Source organism: Melospiza melodia, chromosome 2 (genome assembly GCF_035770615.1).
Source record: "Melospiza melodia melodia isolate bMelMel2 chromosome 2, bMelMel2.pri, whole genome shotgun sequence".
NCBI classification, from domain to species: Eukaryota; Metazoa; Chordata; class Aves; order Passeriformes; family Passerellidae; genus Melospiza; species Melospiza melodia.
The window spans coordinates 90,671,358-90,689,365 of NC_086195.1; the positions used below are offsets into that span (position 1 = coordinate 90,671,358).

An 18,008-nucleotide genomic window follows, 5' to 3' on the forward strand; every position below is an offset into this window, starting at 1 on the left:
AATAATATGCTGTGCACTCACAGCATGCTGGATTTGTTTCTTTAGAGTAATCTATCATGAAATACCTCTTCTGTTAATAAAGGATCTGTTGTTAATTGCAAACTGGTAGATATGGACCAGACTATGAGGTTAGAATTGACAGATTGCTACCCAAAATAGCACAGGTTTTTGTTTCTCATTTTTAGTTGTTTTGGTTTTTTAAATAGGGGGTTTTACAAACCTTAGAAGATTTAGGGTTGAATGGTATTCCTCCTAATTTCCATCTGCAAAAATGCAGGGGAAAAGGTGGTTGGAAAATTATCCGTTCAGTTAGGATGATGGTGCCTCTTCATCCTCTCCGTGTTTGTACTATCTTTTTAAGCCTAGTCATCATCATCACTTCCTATACAGGCTAATTCCAAAAAGGTACTAAATGCTGGGTAAAAATTAACATTTGAAATGAAAGTTTTGCCTCTCTTTCTATGAGAACAAAAGTACATTGGAATTGAGGCAAAATTAATGTGATTTTTCTGTATGCTGCTACGATGTCAGTGTGTACTTGTGTATTAGACTCATCTGTCCTTCATGTGTTGAACCTTCTCCCAATGCCATTGCCAGTGTCATTTATCTAACTCTTTGAATTTCAGATATGGCTCTTTTAACTGTAAATATTGGATCCAAATTAGGCATTTGTTATATGATTGTCTTATTAAAAATGCTTCTGCATGTGTCAGTTGATTTTTTTTTTATATCTTCTATTAAAAGATTGTGACTGCGTGAAGCTGTAGAAATTTAGTAGTTTTTTTCTGAGATTCTGTGAGAATCCTGAAATGGAAGGGTGCTCAGCTAGGTGAGATGTGGTATTGTTTTGCTTTCTAACTTTAATGGTTTATCCTGTCAGACTTTTTAACTATTGCTGCACATTGAGCTGTCCACAATGACCCCTAATTATTTTTCTCAGAACACTGGACTAATTTGGTCTCATCAACTATTTAGACAAAGTCATTTCTCCTTGTGTGCATTGCATTATATTTATTTGCATTTCATCTGCTGTTGTATTACTCAATTCTCTAACTCAGTTAGATCTTTCTGGAAATCTCTGTTCTCCACAGTTCTTACTAACCCAAATAATTTCATACTACTGGAAATTCTAATGTTTGACTGTCTGCTTCCACTAATTGATGTTAACCATTGTTTTTAATGTTTGGTATACACCGTATGGTTAACTTCTACCCTCCCTGAACATCTTGGTTAATGTCTTGATTATCTGAACCTTTTTTGTGAGATAAAATTCTTCAGATAATCAGAGGCTTGGAGAAGGAGTCAGTAGAGCAGAGGTCTACTGAGAAATCTCAAATACACAGTGTAAGCTTTCTTTCTTCCATTGTTTATAAAGGAGCTAAAGTGCTTCAAGAGCTTCAACACAGCATTCTGCTTGTAGAAAATGCACAGGTATCAGACTCCTAGGGAAATCTTGTCATGGAAATAAGTGTAGGGTTCAGATAATGAAGTGTCCACGTTTTGACATGATAATATTTTGTTTCTCTGAAATATAACCTTACTGTATGGAAACTGTGGGAACATACTGCTGATCAGATGGTGAAAATGTGTATTAATCCTCTCTGGTGGATGCTAGTTTAAATGTGTATTACTCTGGCTGTATGGGTGCAGTTTGTCATTTGTAACCTGTTTGTGTATGAGGTAGTTGGTGTGTGTGCGTGTGTTCTAGATGTGGTGATGTGTGCAGTGCCTCGAAGCAGAAGGGTAGGAGAGTAGTGTTTGGCTAATAATGAGGGTGATGGCACATTGCAGCACAACAAAGAGGTGTGCTTTTGAGGGGTATATAAATTGATGAGTACCTGGCAGATGTTCCTAAATTGATTTTATTTTTGTTTTCATCAAGTAGAATGTAAAGAATAGAGATTAGTTTTTGAGGCCCTTTTTGTACAATCTGTCTGTAGTGCTAAAAATATATGTTCCTTTCCTTTAAATATGGTTGGGGTTTTTTTCACTATAACTCCTTCCTTTCTCAGGTAAGATAAATTGTGGCTTCTTGTTTATCAAAGTTATGTTGTATTTCCTTTAAAATCTGTTTTTCTTAATGAGGAGGAGCTACTTTTTGAGCAGATTAAGAAGTGCATCATCATTATGGAGTTGTCTTTTTGTTTTTTTCCTATACTCATGTAATTCCAAATAGTTGTAGAAATCAGACTGACAACAAACACAGGCTGTGGATGATAGCAAGATGGCTTTCAGGAGGTTGTCGTACACAACAAGGGGGGAAACAATAAAGCTCTCATTTTTCAAAATTTGTTTCAAAACTGGGAGGTGTTTTTAGTGGTTGAAATTGGTTTCTGAGAGGTTGGTGAAATAACATTAAAGGTTCTATTCACTTTAAGTCACTTGAGTTCATGCACCAAAAATACACAACGAAAGAAAGCATCTGTCCTGTGTGGTGTTTGCTGCCTAAATGAATAACATGTCATATGATCTTTCCCAAGGGGAAGCTGAAGAATCCAAAGCAGGTCATGAAATGAAATGAAAAATTATCATTACTGGTGTTCAGCTGACTAGTTCAAGTCAGAAACATTCCGTGTTATTAGATACATTTCACTCATTTATGACTTCTTTTTCTTTCTTCATCACCTCTGCAGCAACTCTTGCAACGTATTTCATACTATTTTATTCATGTAAGTTCAGTGTCAAAGCCCCAAACTGAAGGATTTTACAGTTTTGCTTTTTTTTTTGGTTGAAGTAGTACAAAATGTCAAAAATTAGAAGGAAGGTCACAGTGGAAAATACCAAGACCATATCCGATAGCACATCCCGAAGACCCAGTGTGTTTGAAAGGCTTGGACCCAGCACTGGAAGTACTGCAGAGGTGAGTTGTAAAAGTGTTCTTCTTTTCCTCCCCACCCCAGCATCTTCTTTTCCAGGATTTATATGGTGGGAAAGAGTAGCTCACAAGCAGCAAAAACTCAGATGTTACTGAGGTTAAGTAAAGGTGAAAAGAACTCCTTAACATATGGATGTTGAACATGCCAATACAAGAATTTTCAAATAGCGTGTGTTGTGCCAGCTTCTGGATGGAGCAGTAGTACTGTGCATATTAATAGTGCTTCCACCAACCTAAATTTTTCTCTGCCAGACCTGATGCTCTTTGTTGATTATTTTAAAAAAATCAATTATATTACTGATGGGCAGAAATTACAGCTAAATGGGACTTAATGTGGAGTCATTTGTTTGTTCTGCCACACTCACACCAATGGTATTTCCAGAAAGGAGTGTGAAATTCACCCAGTAATGTCTGTCTCTTAGACACAGTGCCGTAACTGGCTGAAGACTGGCAACTGCCTCTATGGGAACACATGTAGATTCGTACATGGCCCTTCACCACGAGGTAAAGGCTATAGCAGCAGTTATAGAAGGTAAATCAAGAACTCACTTTGAATTCTTCACATGCTGTAGGAAAATAGCTTTTGCAACTCTGTCTTTTGTTTTGTTGGTCTTTTTTTTTTTTAAGTGAAATGCTGTGGTGTGCCTAATTGTGTGTTTTATCAATAACCAATTGCCTTATGAAGCTGCTTAAAACAATTATTTTGGCAATGTGCAGGATTTTTGTGTGTATACAGCTTTAAAAAATGAATAGTCAACTGGATGCAAATTAACTATATATTACTTGAAATGGGAAGTTCAGGTACCTTGGTACTTTTTTGTTTTGGCATAGTGTCGCTGCAGCTTTCTGGTATACTTTTCTGTCCTGTACTAAAATGCTGGTTTGCAATTACTTACAGCAGTGCTTACTCACAGCCCTCCTGCCTTTGCTATGTTACATGATGAATGTCTATTGTTTCTCTCATGTTGTGAGAAGACACTTCTCTTCAAAACATGGCTTTGTGACTGTATCTATCAGATATTGGAAAATGTCCTGTATGGGGAGATCAAAAAAGTTACCTAATTTTTCAAAAAAGAATATTTTTTGTTATATGTCTCTTCATATGTTTCTAAAATTTAATTGTTTTTTCAACTGTCCTTTGTGTGGCGTAACACCTAACTGAAGCCAAGTAAGGCAGCAAGCTTGTAGTGTTCTTTCTATAAAGGACAAAAAGATGATTTTAGCATAGTATCTCTTTCTGTGAAGGCGTCACAATTTACAAACAGCTGTCCTTTATAATGCCAATATTACCTGTAGATTATGGATGGGCACACTGAAGCATTAAAGAGTAAAGCAACAAAAGGAAGGTTGGCCTGATGTTAGGGTTCTGTCTTTGGTTCTTTTTCCTATTCATGTGGCTTGCTCTTAGGATGATCTTGACTTTGCTTGTTTGATCTTCCATTGCTTCCAAGGTGCTAGCAGCTGGGTTTCAAAATGCATAATACTGAGTTTAATGTTTCTTTTGGTGTGTAAAAAATTTTACTGTGTTCTGTGCTGAATGTTCCAAATGAATAAAGTAAGCGATTTGCTGGTAGGGATTAAATTTTAAAACAGTTAAAATGTCACTTTCTTCTTGCTTTTAGTGTTTGGAACACTCAGTGTGTAGTTCTGCTTGGTCATTTGAAGAAAAGTGACATTTCTTTTAATGATTAAAGCTGTGTTTCTGCTTCACTGTCACCAGTGACATTTAAGAAAAACGTTGATTTCCTTCTTCTTATTGCTAACTTTTTTACTAGGACTATTTGAAAAGTCAAAGGACAAACCTTCCTGCTTATTTGCTTGGCACATTCAGCATTTAATAAAGATGTTCTTAAAAGTAAAAAGGGGGAGGAAGCCCCCCCCCCCCCCAACCAGACAAATGAAAGAGTTGTGCCTGTCTTCAAAAGTTTCCACTAATAGCTCTTGGCCAGGCATAGAAAAAGCTGGTACATAATATATACATAATAAAATGGTGGCATTTTCATGCCATTTAACATTATAGAGATTTTCACAAATGTTATCCAGGCATTTCAAATGCAATTTTATTGGCTTCAGGCAAGCCAAACTAATGCTGCTTCTGCATCAGTTCAGTTAAAGCAATATTCTTGTTCAAGTATCTGGGATAGCAAAGTGGCAGTGTGTCTGCCTGTGTTCAGTCAGCCTGCCAGGGAGCTCTCATCTGCTTTGCAAGGAGTTGGGTGGGACAGAGCATCTCTTGCTGCCTTTCTGTCTTCATACCTTCTGCCTCAAGTTCCATACCTGCCTGCAGTCAGTCCTTTTGCTAATGGTTTTATCTGACCATAATGCCTCCCATAGTTCAAAACATGGGAGGAAAACTTGATTCTGAAGTATGATAAAGATTGATTTTAGCGCTAATGCTGCCTTTCACAGCATGAATTTTAATCTTGCTATAAAAATAAATCCTAACGTGTTTTTACATGAAGCATACCTGATGATAGTATTGAGAATTCAGTATTAGACCTGCCAGTCTTCCCAACATCAGAATTTAGGTGAAGCTAAGAGCTGTGTGTAAACATGCTGTCCCATGAGGAATTTTGCTCTTTCTGCACTTGTAGATTGTTGGTTAGTTGCTTGGCAACTTCCTGGCTGGCTCCTTTATATGATTGTTGGGATCTATGCCATTGCTGGGCCCTTTTCTTAGTCTGACTGATCCTCTTTATTTGGGATCATCACACTGCTTTTAAAAACTAAACCAAGCCAGCAGTCATACTAGGAAAGAATGTATGGATTTTGAAAGTTTCAGATATGGGAAACTGAAAACAGAGCGGTGTTTCTTGAGCAGTCATAACGTGTACATAATACACAAATATTGGTCATCTGCCTCTATGCACAAGTGTGCTCTCACACAGGCACACAGAAATATCTTCAGGTAGGTGTGTTGCAAGGTCTGCCTGTTGCTGGGTACCTGTTCCTGACACTGTAAGAAGTACAGGAGCAAATCAAGTCACTGTTACAAATGTGCATTTCCTAAATGCTGTTGAACATGGAGAACTGAACTGTTGCAGGAAGTAATGCTGTTTGAAATCACTTAACTGCCTTAGAACTTGAAACGAGGAAATTCTTCATTTCAGGCCCTATGTAAAAGATAGGCCCAGCTCAAAATATTAGAAAGAAATTGCATAATGCCTTTTGTGTGAAAGGTTCTGTTTTCAGTTTTTCTGCAGCTGAAAGTTGCAGTCTCGCTACATTGTCTTAAGCTGCAGAGATAATTTGTCATGAACTGTTGAAGCTCAACAGTGAGCAGGACCTGGAATAACCAAAGATCCCTTTTGGAGGGAGCTGGGGGAAAGTTATGTAGAATTGAAGCTGTGGCACACATAAAAGAAAATCAGCTAGTAGACCAGCTTGTTTTTCTGTGCATTCAGCCAAAGCATCTGAAAACAGTCATGGCTTCGTGAGTAATTATTTCTTAAAGTTTGACTAATTGTCAGTCTTATTTTATTAGAGTTTTTGGAGGGTTATGATGTCTTTGGGGAAAGAGAGATAGGGTGATTACCATGACTTTCTGGTGTTCTCCTAAAGCTGAAAAAAGCTTACCCAGTGACAGCAAAACCAAACAAAAAATTGTCCAGCAAACCCCAGCCCTGAATGTGTACCTTTTAACTTTGTGGGTTTTTTTCATAGCTTTTATAATATTTAAGTAGATTTGAATAATGCTTTAGCACAATACCTTTTTTTCGGCATGGGAGGGAACAAAAATTTTTTTAATTGGCGGTAAAATTGGATACTTTGTATCCAAGTGGTTTGGATACTTTGTTTTGTACCCCAGCTTGTAACTTCAAATAAAAGTATTAAAATGTCAGATGTGACTCTCTAAGGTACATGAGCTGCACTCAGTGCGTGTTCTCTTGCTTTCTCCTTCAGCTAATGGGATTTTTTCCTGAAGGTATTCCTCTTGAGGAACAATATTACAAATACATTATTGATAGTCGTTCTGCTCCTTAGCTTAATTTTCAGTTTCACTAATCCAAATCCTTTGCATTTGTGGCTTAAATATTATTAAAAATTAAGGTGTTGAATTACACTTTAATGCTGAAAGACAGTTTATTTGTTGAGATAGCTGATGGTTGGAACGCTTCGGAGAGTTTTGGTAATGCAAATAATTACCTTTTTAATATGGAGGGAGGGGAAAAATACTTTGAATCATAACCTTTACTAAATCCAGACACTTTAAGGATCATATAGTCATGCATGCAAAGAAAATAACTTATTTATATTTGTATGCTGGTTATTATTTGATCCTTGGTGATGAAAAAAAGCAGAGCTCTACTCTTCTGTACATTTCCTCTGATCTAGATTGACCTGTACTTACAATTTCATGGAGAATCAAATGCTATAAAAAATGAGAGCAGTCATTGATCTTTGTCTCTGTAGATCCTCGTACATTTAACCCTGTGATGCAGTTTAAAGAATTAAATCTAGGAAACAGTGCAGAGGAGGAAATGGAAAAAAATTACTTTTTCAAATATGTGCAGATTGAAAATGAAATGGTATTGAATTAAATTTTTGTATGCCTTGACTGTGAAACAGCCATCACAGAAGTACAAAACTCAGTATCAAGACAAATGTATATGAAGAGAAAATTTGTTTTCTTGAACTGAAAGGTATTCTGAAACAGTCCCTACATTTCCTTAGCTTAGGAATTTGTTTGAATCACAGAATGGTTTGGGTTGGAAGGGACCTTAAAGATCATCTGATTCCGACCCCCCTGCCATGGGCAGGGACACCTTGCACTCCACCAGGCTGCTCAGAGCCCCATCCAGCCTGGCCTGGAGCACTGCCAGGGATGGGGCATGCACAGCTTCTCTGGGCAACCTGTGCCAGTGCCTCAGCAATGCAATGGTTGTTCTCTTCTAACACATAAGGGGTGAATGAGCTCATGAATCCATACTAAAATTACAGTAGTGTAGGATGTTCCTCCTCCCACATCACAGTAATATCTTTTACAGAAACTATATCGTAAAGGTTCACGACTAGCAGAGTTCATCCAGTATTTTGTAATTAAATAATGAAATAGTTATTAGTGCAAGATGGAAAATGGAAGAGGCCTCCAGGAGTTCATTTCTGGTTCATGGTCCTGCAGCAATGTTTTCCTGTTTAGCAGCCTCACCTAGACCATGGGAGGATGGTGCTTAGGTTATCTCTGCTTGCAGACTTCATCCACATTCAGAGTTGTGCTTCTCTGTGACTTTCATTGCTAGTCTATAATAGTTTGATTCTGCATTAATTGTGATTTTACATGTATGTAATATATAGAGAGACACTTATATTTATGTAATATATATAAAAGTTGTTACAGCTTAGATTAAGGAGAAGGCTAAATCTTCAAGTATTTGGTAAGAGTGATTGTGAAGCACATCTGCATGATGGTCAGAAAAGGGTTATTCTGGATGGGAAGCTGATCTAGAGTAGTAACTGAGTAATGCCATATATACATAAAAATAATTTTTCTTCTTAGAGTCAAGTCTTCCTTGACTTTCTGAAAGGAAAGTTTTTATGATGCTTAAGCCCTTTAGAATGGAATATTTTCTTACTCATCAACCTTGCCTCTGGGTGGGAGGTTTAGATTTTGCTGGATATACTAATAAAATACTAATTAAAAGACAGATAATACTCCTTTAAAAATAGTCCCATAGAACTGGTTATATTATGTTTCTGTATTATACAGGTCACCAGAAAGACCCACTGGAGATCTTCGGGAAAGAATGAAGAACAAACGTCAAGATGTTGAGGCAGAGCCACAGAAACGAAGTACAGAGGAATCATCCTCTCCTGTTAGGGTAAGAGTGGAGTTTGCAGAACTCCAGAATCCCTCAGTAACAATTGGGCAGTGTGTCCTAGAAACCTTATTGTTGTGACTTGTAATATTGAAAATGTTTTAAAGAACTGATCATTTTGTACATAGCATATCACATTTTTTGTTATGAAGTGTCTTAACAATTGTACTGTTTTGCAATTTTGTAGTGCTTCTGGTCTTTTGGTTCCCAAAGATTTTATAAACCCTACAGACATAAAATGTGTTATAAATACTGATAAACAGGTCAGACTCTTTGATTATTACCAAGAAAGTATACTAACCATTGTTTCAGTTGTCCACTATTTCCCCCCCAAACACTTACTCATGCATCCTGATCTAAGTTGTTCACCCCAAATTTGCCTTTGATGAAACCATGCAGTTACGATTGTGCTGGTTCATTTTCCCTTCCCCCTCACGCACTCATCAGTCACCCCAACTGCTTAATTAATGAATTTTGCAAAAAATTCATTATTGTTCTTATTTTGTAAGCATCTTTCTGCAACCCTGTGGCCCTCAAATATCAAAATTTAATTATTTTGAAATTGTGCTACCTGTTTCTGATGTTACAGAAAAATAGGGTTAGAGTTCGTAGTGTGACCCTGTACCTATGAAGCAGTAGCACCACTGTGTTCCTGCACCATGTTTAACATCGTCTTCATATGAATAATTTTTAAAAGGTTTTATTTGTAAAAATTAAGTTTTGCTTCTGCAGGTACTGACAATGTTCTATCATTTCCTCTTGATCTGTTCCTACTTGTTGTGTGAAATAAATCTTTTTATGTCAGCTGTAAATAAATCAGCAGCAGCTGCTATCATTAAATTTAACTGAATGGCTTACCTTCCAATCATGTTTTCAGTTGCTGTTAATTTTTGTAAACTCTCAATCTTTTTACTGAAATGTGTTTCTTTTATTTTCTAATAGTTTGAATAAACTGTTCAGTTATTGAGTACATGGTTGGTGGGAAAATTTTTTTTCCAACCGTCATTAAAAATTCGCTGTAACTTCTGTCCTGGTGCAACTCTAATTTTGATGTAATTCTTACTTTTGATTAGTTAACCTTGCTTTTTATAGTGTACTCTTAATGTAATAATAAAATACTCTTAAACAACTAAAACCCAAGTGAAAGTGAACTGGAAGCAAGAATCTAAATGAATTGGAGAATTAGTGTTAACGTATCAAAGAACTATTTATAGATTAAGCACACAGCAGAGTAAAAAATACTCTGCTTCAATCTCATAAAATGGAAGATTGAGGAAACAGCTGACCTTTTGTTTTAGTTCCATGGAGGCAACTCTCAAAATACAGGATATCAAAGAAAATATTCTGGAACAAATAGATGAAGAGGGACAGTCGTCAAGAGTTGCTTTGCAAAGAACCAGGATATCTAAAAGGACAGAAGACTCAAGTGGCTGAACTGCTAAGAGAAATCTTGCTCCATCGGTACAGCTGCTGTTACGGTGGAGATATAATATGTTATGTTTGCATACTTTATTAAAGCTTTTGGGGTAACAGCAGAGCTTGATAAGAAAACTTTGAAATAATGAAAAGTAGCTTGTCCCATAAGAAGTTTCATAATTTTGGTTAAAAATAAAGACCAATCAGAAACATTTCTGCAGATGAAATCTGTGCTTCACCAGACTACTAGACTGAAACTTCGATGGAGAGTAGTGGTTAAGAGAGAACTGCCTCTCATAGGTCAGACCTGTTTTGAAACGAGACTTCTGAGGCATATGTATAGATAGTCAAAGAATAGAAGGTATAGTATTCTAGGTTTAGAAGGCAGCTAAGGGGAAAATTTTAGATTATTTGAAATTGAATTACACAGAATTCTATTGTAATTCATTTAAAGAACTATAATTTTAAAGAATGTAGAAAAGATTTGCACATTCCAAATGTCAGACTTTGCAGAAGATTTGAACACAGTACTTGGGATTACTGAAGTCTGAGGAATGCCATGGGGGTTGGGAAAGATAGTTTTTGGCAGTACAATGGCAGATGAAACTCGGTGTTGGCAAGTGCAAGGTCATGCACAATGAAGAAAGTATTTAAAACAAAAAATGAATGAATTTTTTAAAAGTAACTGAAACCACTCAATAGAAAAATAAGTTATTGTGGACAGCTCAATGAAACCATGTGTTCCAATTGAAGTCACAGTTGTAGAAGCAAACATTCAGGTATATAAAAATGGAATAGAAAATGATTGATAATATGCTGTAGAAATTCATGGTCCAGTTTTATTTGAAATGCTGTTTGGTTGTCATCACCTGTGTGCAAGAAAATACAGTCAAAGGTCTTCCTGAAGTGGGCAAAGAGGTGAAAAATAAACTGGAGAGAAGAAAGGACATGGAATGAATGCATATAATGTATGTTTGAGAGAATGTGAGTTAGATGCGTCATATTCGTACTTTAACCCAGTAGAAAGGGTGGCAAATTTGAAAATGACAAGGGGAAATGCTGTTTATGCTATATATAATAATTCTGCCTGGTTGTCAGAAGATAGGCATGCAAAGCTGAATAGGTTCCACCAGAATCTAAGACAGTATAACTAGGATAAAATCTTTTCAGAAGAGATTTTTTTATTCTTTGTAGGCATAACTAGTACAATCTATATGTATTTAGGAAGAAACTTCCTATATTGGCAGTTTATGCACTATATCCCTTTTTATTTCTTCATGCTTTGTATTATTATTTGCAGAGACGATATGCTGTGTTATGTGGACACCTACATTAAACTCAGTTGTTTTTGTGTTTCTTGGATTTGTGTTTGGAATTACTTCAGCACTGTATGTTAGTGTATGAATCATTATACAAATAATTAGATGAGGTTCCTGCTGTTACTTCTTCAGTTGAAAATTTTTATTTTAAATTATGAGAAGACAGTTATGTTGGTGTGTATGAAGTCTTACCTAAAGTCTAAACGTGGAAGGTGTGTGTGATTTGGGAGAAACAGTGGGAGGAGCTTAATGTACATTTAGGAAGGTTTTTGTAAGGAATGTGTATCGCTTGTTTCGTATCTGTGGATTTTATCACTGTAGCTTTTATTTCCATGGGAAGTAGGACTCAGCATTGTCTTCCATCTCTGAAATGGGAACAAATACCACTTAATGTCAGGGGAACTTCAGATTCATTTACTTATGTGTTTCTGTAGCATGGTAGTAGTTTACACTATAAAGATATACCTGGAGCAAAGTAGTACTGTAGTACTAGCTTGCCCAAAAGGTTGTAGCTGTAATACATGTAGCTTACTGTAGGTTTAAAGGAATCTGTGCTTTGGAATGACTTTATTTTGCTGCTGCATGTATGTGTGCAACCTGATAAGGTTGAAACTGAGATTTCTGCAATGCAAGAATTGTAGGTTGTATCAGTTTTCTGTTCTTTCCATCGGTGTTGGCAAAGTAACACTTCTTGGCTAGAAGCATGTTTTACAGATTGGATGAGTCCTTTTGTACTTGGCCAGGCTTTTGTGGCAGTAGTGGGAAATTTATTCAAGTTGACATCAAGTCTTGTGCTGTAGAGGGCTGATCACATGGGACATAGAACTTCAACTTGAATAGACATTAAATAAAATCTCACAGAAATCAGCCATAATGTCATGAGTTTTTCCCTTTCTTGTGTGGCATCTCTCCTGAGCATCAATGTATGAAACTGTAAACATCTATCCAACACCTGCTATGTTTAGCTGTGAGCATATACCTAAAAACAGCATAGACAAAGTCTACTAAATCATTTCCTCTTAAGACAAGCTACATTGTTTTTTAATAAATAAATATATAATTCTGTAAGTATAGTGGTTCTTGTCTAGTAAATGGCATTTCTTCAGAGTCTTCAGAGAAGTTGTTAACAAGAGTGAATATACAGGATCTTCAGGTACCAGTGAAAGTCATGCTATTGGCCTTTAGGAACTTAACTTACTTTATTCTTGGCTTGTTAGGGAAGGGACAAAAAAGATCTCTAAGTATATGAAGGAAATATTTAATTCCCATAGTATGAGGGAATCAAATGTGTTACAAGTGTAACAAGTAAAATAAAAGGAATATGTTGAAGACTTTTCAGTGAGAAAAATTAGGTATGTGTTCTAAAGCATCATAACTTAAATTCTTGATTAGCATGCCCCAGGAAAAATATACTCAAGTTCTAAACTGATATTTATTTTTCAAGGTGCAATGTTGTCAAAATCTTTTTTCTTGACAACTAAGCAACATTAGTGTGAAATACCATGCTTCCCCTATATTCAGTATTTCAGTTTGATAGCTGTTTTTGTTCTCAGTTCTTCTGTAGAAATACGATTGTGCCACTACTGAATCTTTCCACTGAAAGGATAAAATACAGGCTCTTGCAAGATGCTTGTATTGGCTTGTAAGTCTGAGGAGGTAGGCATGATACATGCAGGTTGTGTAGTATTTTTAACATGGGTCATTAAATGGGACTTGAAGCACTGACTTGCTGCACGTTCTTTGATGACAAGGTATTTGATGAATTTTCTTTTTAAATTGGTGTAGAGAGGTTGTCCTACTGTTCATATTTCAGTTTGCTTGTAAGAGGTAGTGTTGAATTAACAGAAGCTAGGATTCATATTTAAGAAATTAGGGTTTTGTTTATGTTATAGGGCATAGTTGAAGTATGTAGAAGTATACAGCCCAATAGAACAGCTGTGGCCTTCATGGACGGTGGGCTAGAAAAATAAGAACAGTCTTACAAAAGAAAAGAATGGTTGCAGACAAGACTTGTTATGCTTACATATTTTTAGATCTCATCAGAGTAATTTTCTTTTAAAGTAATTTGCTTTGGGGCATAGTAGAATTCTGGCCCAAAGACTGAATGTCTTTAGTACATGTTGAGACAATAGCTTAGTGGATATAGACTTGTCTGCAATTGATGTCAGAAACCAGCATGACTCAGTAAGTTATGACCTTCTGCATAATTTTAGAGATTTACATCATTTAATTAGAGATAAGTTTTTAACATTGTTACTGAATAAAAAGGAATAGTTGAATTTTACTCATTTTTGAGTGACTGACTGATTGCAATTTTATTTTGTTTCCTCAGTGTATTTCTAAGGTGATGTTAAGGTTTTAAATTAAATCAAGATTTAAGTACCAATAAGGAATAGCTAGTGAAATTCTCAAGCATCTCCTTTTCTTGATGTTTCTCCCACATACCAACATGAAAGAATCCTCAGAAAAACAAGAGGGCACTATGTGAGCTGAGAACAACAGGGCTGTGGGACAGATTTTGCTGTTCTGGTTTCCTATTTATTAAATTAACCTGAGATGCTTTAAGCTTGAATTTTCTTCTTTTGCTAGTAGTGAAGAAACTTTTTCCTGTGTTTGACTTGAGTCCAGGTGCATCACACAGAGAATGTTGCTTCAGCAGATGCAGAGGTGCAGCTATGTAGCTGTACTGGAATTTAGCAGGGGCACAAGAGCATCACAGCATCAGTTGACTTGAAATTGTCTTTTTTCTTGTACAGATAGTCTCTGGCTTTCTTAGGTGTTCACAGGACATGGGAAATGGGTGCTACTGCATTAGTTAGACTTCTCTTGGAGACAGTGAAAGTCAAACACAAAGCTGTCAATGGAACTTCATTTGATTGTGTTGCTTTAGAATTTTTCCCCTTCTGCCAGCCAAGGGTGTCTGGGTTTATTTATTATCTCCTCCCCTTCCATATTCTTTATCCTCTGAAGAGTTAAATGGTTCCACTTCTGAGGCTCATCTGCCTTGAATGTAAATATTCTTATTTACGGCTGAGGATTCTTGCTCAGGCTGTTAAAAATATACTCTTAAAATGTTCATCAAACTTCTGGTCTTTAGAACTTAATCTCTTATTTTGGTGCCTATTTCTCTGATATGTGCTTGACTCTTGCTCTGCCTTTAAGCCTTCTTATTTTATGAATCCTTTCTTCTCTTTTCCTCATCTGCTATTTGCATTCTGATTATATGAAATTGCATTAGAACATGTAGCCTGTGGAGTCTCTGCTTGTTTAGGAGAGTATTTGGTCAACAGGCTAAAGGGAAAAATGCTTTTTGTGCTATGAAATAAAGCCCAAAATACCATGTAAAATACACCTGCTTCTTCAGGCTTCTTTTGAAATAAAGTTGTTTACTCTAATGCAGCATTTTTCCCTTTATAGAAAGAGTCCTCACGAGGAAGACATAGAGAAAAGGAGGATATCAAAATTACAAAGGAGCGAACACCAGAAAGCGAAGAGGAAAATGGGGATTGGGAAACAAACAGAGAAGGTATGTATTGAACTGACAGTCCCCTGATGCCTCAGAGAACTGTGAGATTTCTGGGCTGCCTGTCAAGTGGAATGCTTCAAGATTTGGTTTCTAAGCAGAATACTTTGATGCAGTAACTGTTAATTTTATTTTTTTTTTTGAGGAGAACTAACAAGTTACCTGAGTTGGACTGCTACAGTGGTTCAGTGGTTAAACCAACTAGCTTTAAAAACAGGCTTTTTTTGGTGTAGTCTACTCCATGGTTAATCTTTCACATTAAGGTCACTAGATAAATCCAAGTAGCATCTAAAGTAATTTTGGAACCTGTTAGTCTGAGAAGAAGGTGGAACTCCTTTGAATTCAAAAGTCAGCCATTTTTGTTGCATAATTTTTAATGGTGTAAGCTGTCATTAACGAGGTCTCCATTAGAATAACAACAGTTGAAGGTGGACATCAGTGAAATATTTATGTTTTAAAAATACTTGAAGAATGCTAAGTGTCTTGCATTACCTTTGTAGTCATTTCTGTATGAGTTGGTGGATGGGAGTTTTTGAATTTGGAGGACTTTTAGTACTTACTGAAAGTTTCATTGTTGCTGTGGGCACTTTTTTTCTCTCTTAAGTTTCACTTCTGTTAGAGTCCAGGTTGACCTGATAGTGATGTTACAGGAACTTCTACTGAGCTGTGGTGTTTCTGTAGTTTTCTGACAATCTGTGTTGCAGAAGTAGTTACAACGTTGCAAGAAAAAAATGGGAATTCTGATCCCATCGGGTAGAATTCACATATAATGAATATATTTGCAATGAATTTCACCTTTTATGTAGTTCCTGTATGTAGGAAGGGAGTGAAAGCTAATAACTTTTTAATGAAGTCGTCTTTTCTCTGACAGATATTTTCCCAAAATGCTTTTTGGATATTAGACTTAAATATACATAAACAAAATTAATATAACAGAGTGAATAAATTCAATTTTCAGTAAGATTTCAGTTGCCAGGTTGGAAGCTTAAGATATTACCTGTCCATGACTTAGTGAAAAAGTGTGAGAAATAACATTTCTTCTACTGTGAAAACCAAACAGTGGTAATGTTGTAAAACCAGATGTAAACTCCTGAAGTGTATGTTCATCCAATGAAAGGGTTAATACATAACTCCTCTCTTATTTTAAAATCAGTGTTTACATGTAATTAATTAAGTATCTCAATTGTTTTGTAAGACACTGTATTAACTAAACCCCTCCAGTATCATGCATCATTATATGAATCCGTTTCATGTGAGTTCCCCAGTTATGTTGTGCTATACATATTTTCACTCCCTGAGAAGACACACAGTTTTAATTTTCTTGTTATTTAAATATAAAGTGGTTTACTTTGTTTCCCTTGCTTCCTCGGATGAATGTCCATGAAAGAAGTTGAGGTGTTCTTTTTAATGAAGTTTAAGAGTTGAACTTCAGGTTGTAGGGAACTAACTGGAATTACTTCAGGATTGTACACAGAATTGGAGAAGAAATTTGGCATGAATGCCAAATTTCCTTGGTCCATTCATGCACTGCTTAAAAGTCATGGTGTAATATTTATGGTTGGCATCTAGTATGCTAAATGTTATTGTTGTATTTTTCATAAGAAATTGTCTACTAATCAATTTACTTTTTTTTCTTCAAATAAAGACTCTGATAATGGAGATGTTAATTATGATTATGACCATGAGCTGTCTTTGGAAATGAAGCGCCAAAAGATTCAGAGAGAACTCATGAAATTGGAACAGGAAAACATGGAGAAACGAGAGGAAATAGTAATTAAAAAAGAGGTTTGTATTATGTAAATGTGAAATAAAAACAAATCATCAGCCACTTCATAGGCTTGTAATTGTTTCCCAGAAGACTTAGTTTTTGAGCTACAAATGCACAGTTGTGTTACATGATAGTAAATAACTGGCACCTATATAATTAGTATGTGACTTGAGTACTTGAAGTGAGTGTCTGATCAGTCATCCAGCACAGTAACCAAGTTTTCTCCTTTGTGAAGTCAGCTATTAAATGAGTAAGATTTAATGCATTTTAGTGATACAAAACTAGTAAGATCTGTAACAGAGAAGATAGAAAAAGGAAAACACAAGGCATTTCCTAATCTCGTTTTCCTGCTTGCCTTGTAGTAACAGAATAGAGTGACAGAGACAAAGCTGTAGCTGTTAGAAACTCTAAAATCTTGAGGAAGACTAAAAAAAATCCTCTAAGGATGTCTTTCTTTTTCAGACAAATGTGAGTGTTAGTTGTGAGTATACTGATTTTAAACCTTAAGTTACAGTTTTTGCGATGTATTACAGAGTGCATCACCTTCTCTTCCTCCACACTTTGTATGTTGTCTTCCTTTTATGCTGTTCTCCACAAACAATGTGGTGAGGTTGAAGGAGAGATGTACATGGTTCTCATGTTCTCTCACTTGCTGAATTTACATGTTTGACACACATATTGGCATGCAGTTACATTTTTGAGCATCAATATATTACTGGTTAATTATATTCTTTCCCTCAAGATTTCTCCAGAGGTCGTTAGATCTAAATTATCACCATCACCATCACCACGAAAGTCCAGCAAATCTCCAAAACGAAGATCCAGTCCCAAATCATCATCTTCAGCTAGTAAGAAAGACAAGAAAGCATCTACTGTCTCTTCACCACTTTTGGAGCAGCAGAGGTCAGTATATAGATGCATCTTGCAAGAGAATGAGAAGAGAACCACACTTACATTTATTACTGGAGTTTTCATAAATAATGTTTTGCATTTTCCTTCCTTTCAGTGCCCCTGATTTTATAAATTCAGGAGAAGATCTCTAAATTGTGCATTGTGAATCATCTTATGCAGATAATTGTCATATGGATGTAGTTTTCAGTTGATTATTTTCATGGTTTACAAGTAGATCTTTTCTCTGAATCTCCAGAATCTTTGTGAGACAATGAGAAAATACAAACCATTGAAAAGAGGAAAACACTTCTGTTTGAAATGCTGCAGCCTGTGAAGCAGCTTCTCTAAATGTTTAAATTTGACCAACTGCCCATTCTGTTGGTATTGCATGTTACTGTTC

The 18,008-nt window shown here is 36.1% G+C and overlaps 1 protein-coding gene across 3 annotated transcripts in view; it reads left to right on the plus strand.

Moving 5' to 3' along the window:
- ZC3H13 (zinc finger CCCH-type containing 13) overlaps positions 1–18,008 on the plus strand; it is a 45,183-nt gene that overhangs the window by 3,162 nt on the left and 24,013 nt on the right. For 2 of the 3 annotated variants that reach the window (XM_063149322.1, XM_063149324.1), the window contains exons 2-7: positions 2,735–2,860; positions 3,298–3,407; positions 8,583–8,694; positions 14,844–14,952; positions 16,595–16,734; positions 17,460–17,620. In XM_063149322.1, the coding sequence (XP_063005392.1) occupies positions 2,744–2,860; positions 3,298–3,407; positions 8,583–8,694; positions 14,844–14,952; positions 16,595–16,734; positions 17,460–17,620 (749 nt within the window). In that variant the 5' untranslated portion in view covers positions 2,735–2,743. The remainder of the gene's footprint in view (positions 1–2,734; positions 2,861–3,297; positions 3,408–8,582; positions 8,695–14,843; positions 14,953–16,594; positions 16,735–17,459; positions 17,621–18,008) is intronic. The other variant, XM_063149323.1, reaches the window with a different exon arrangement.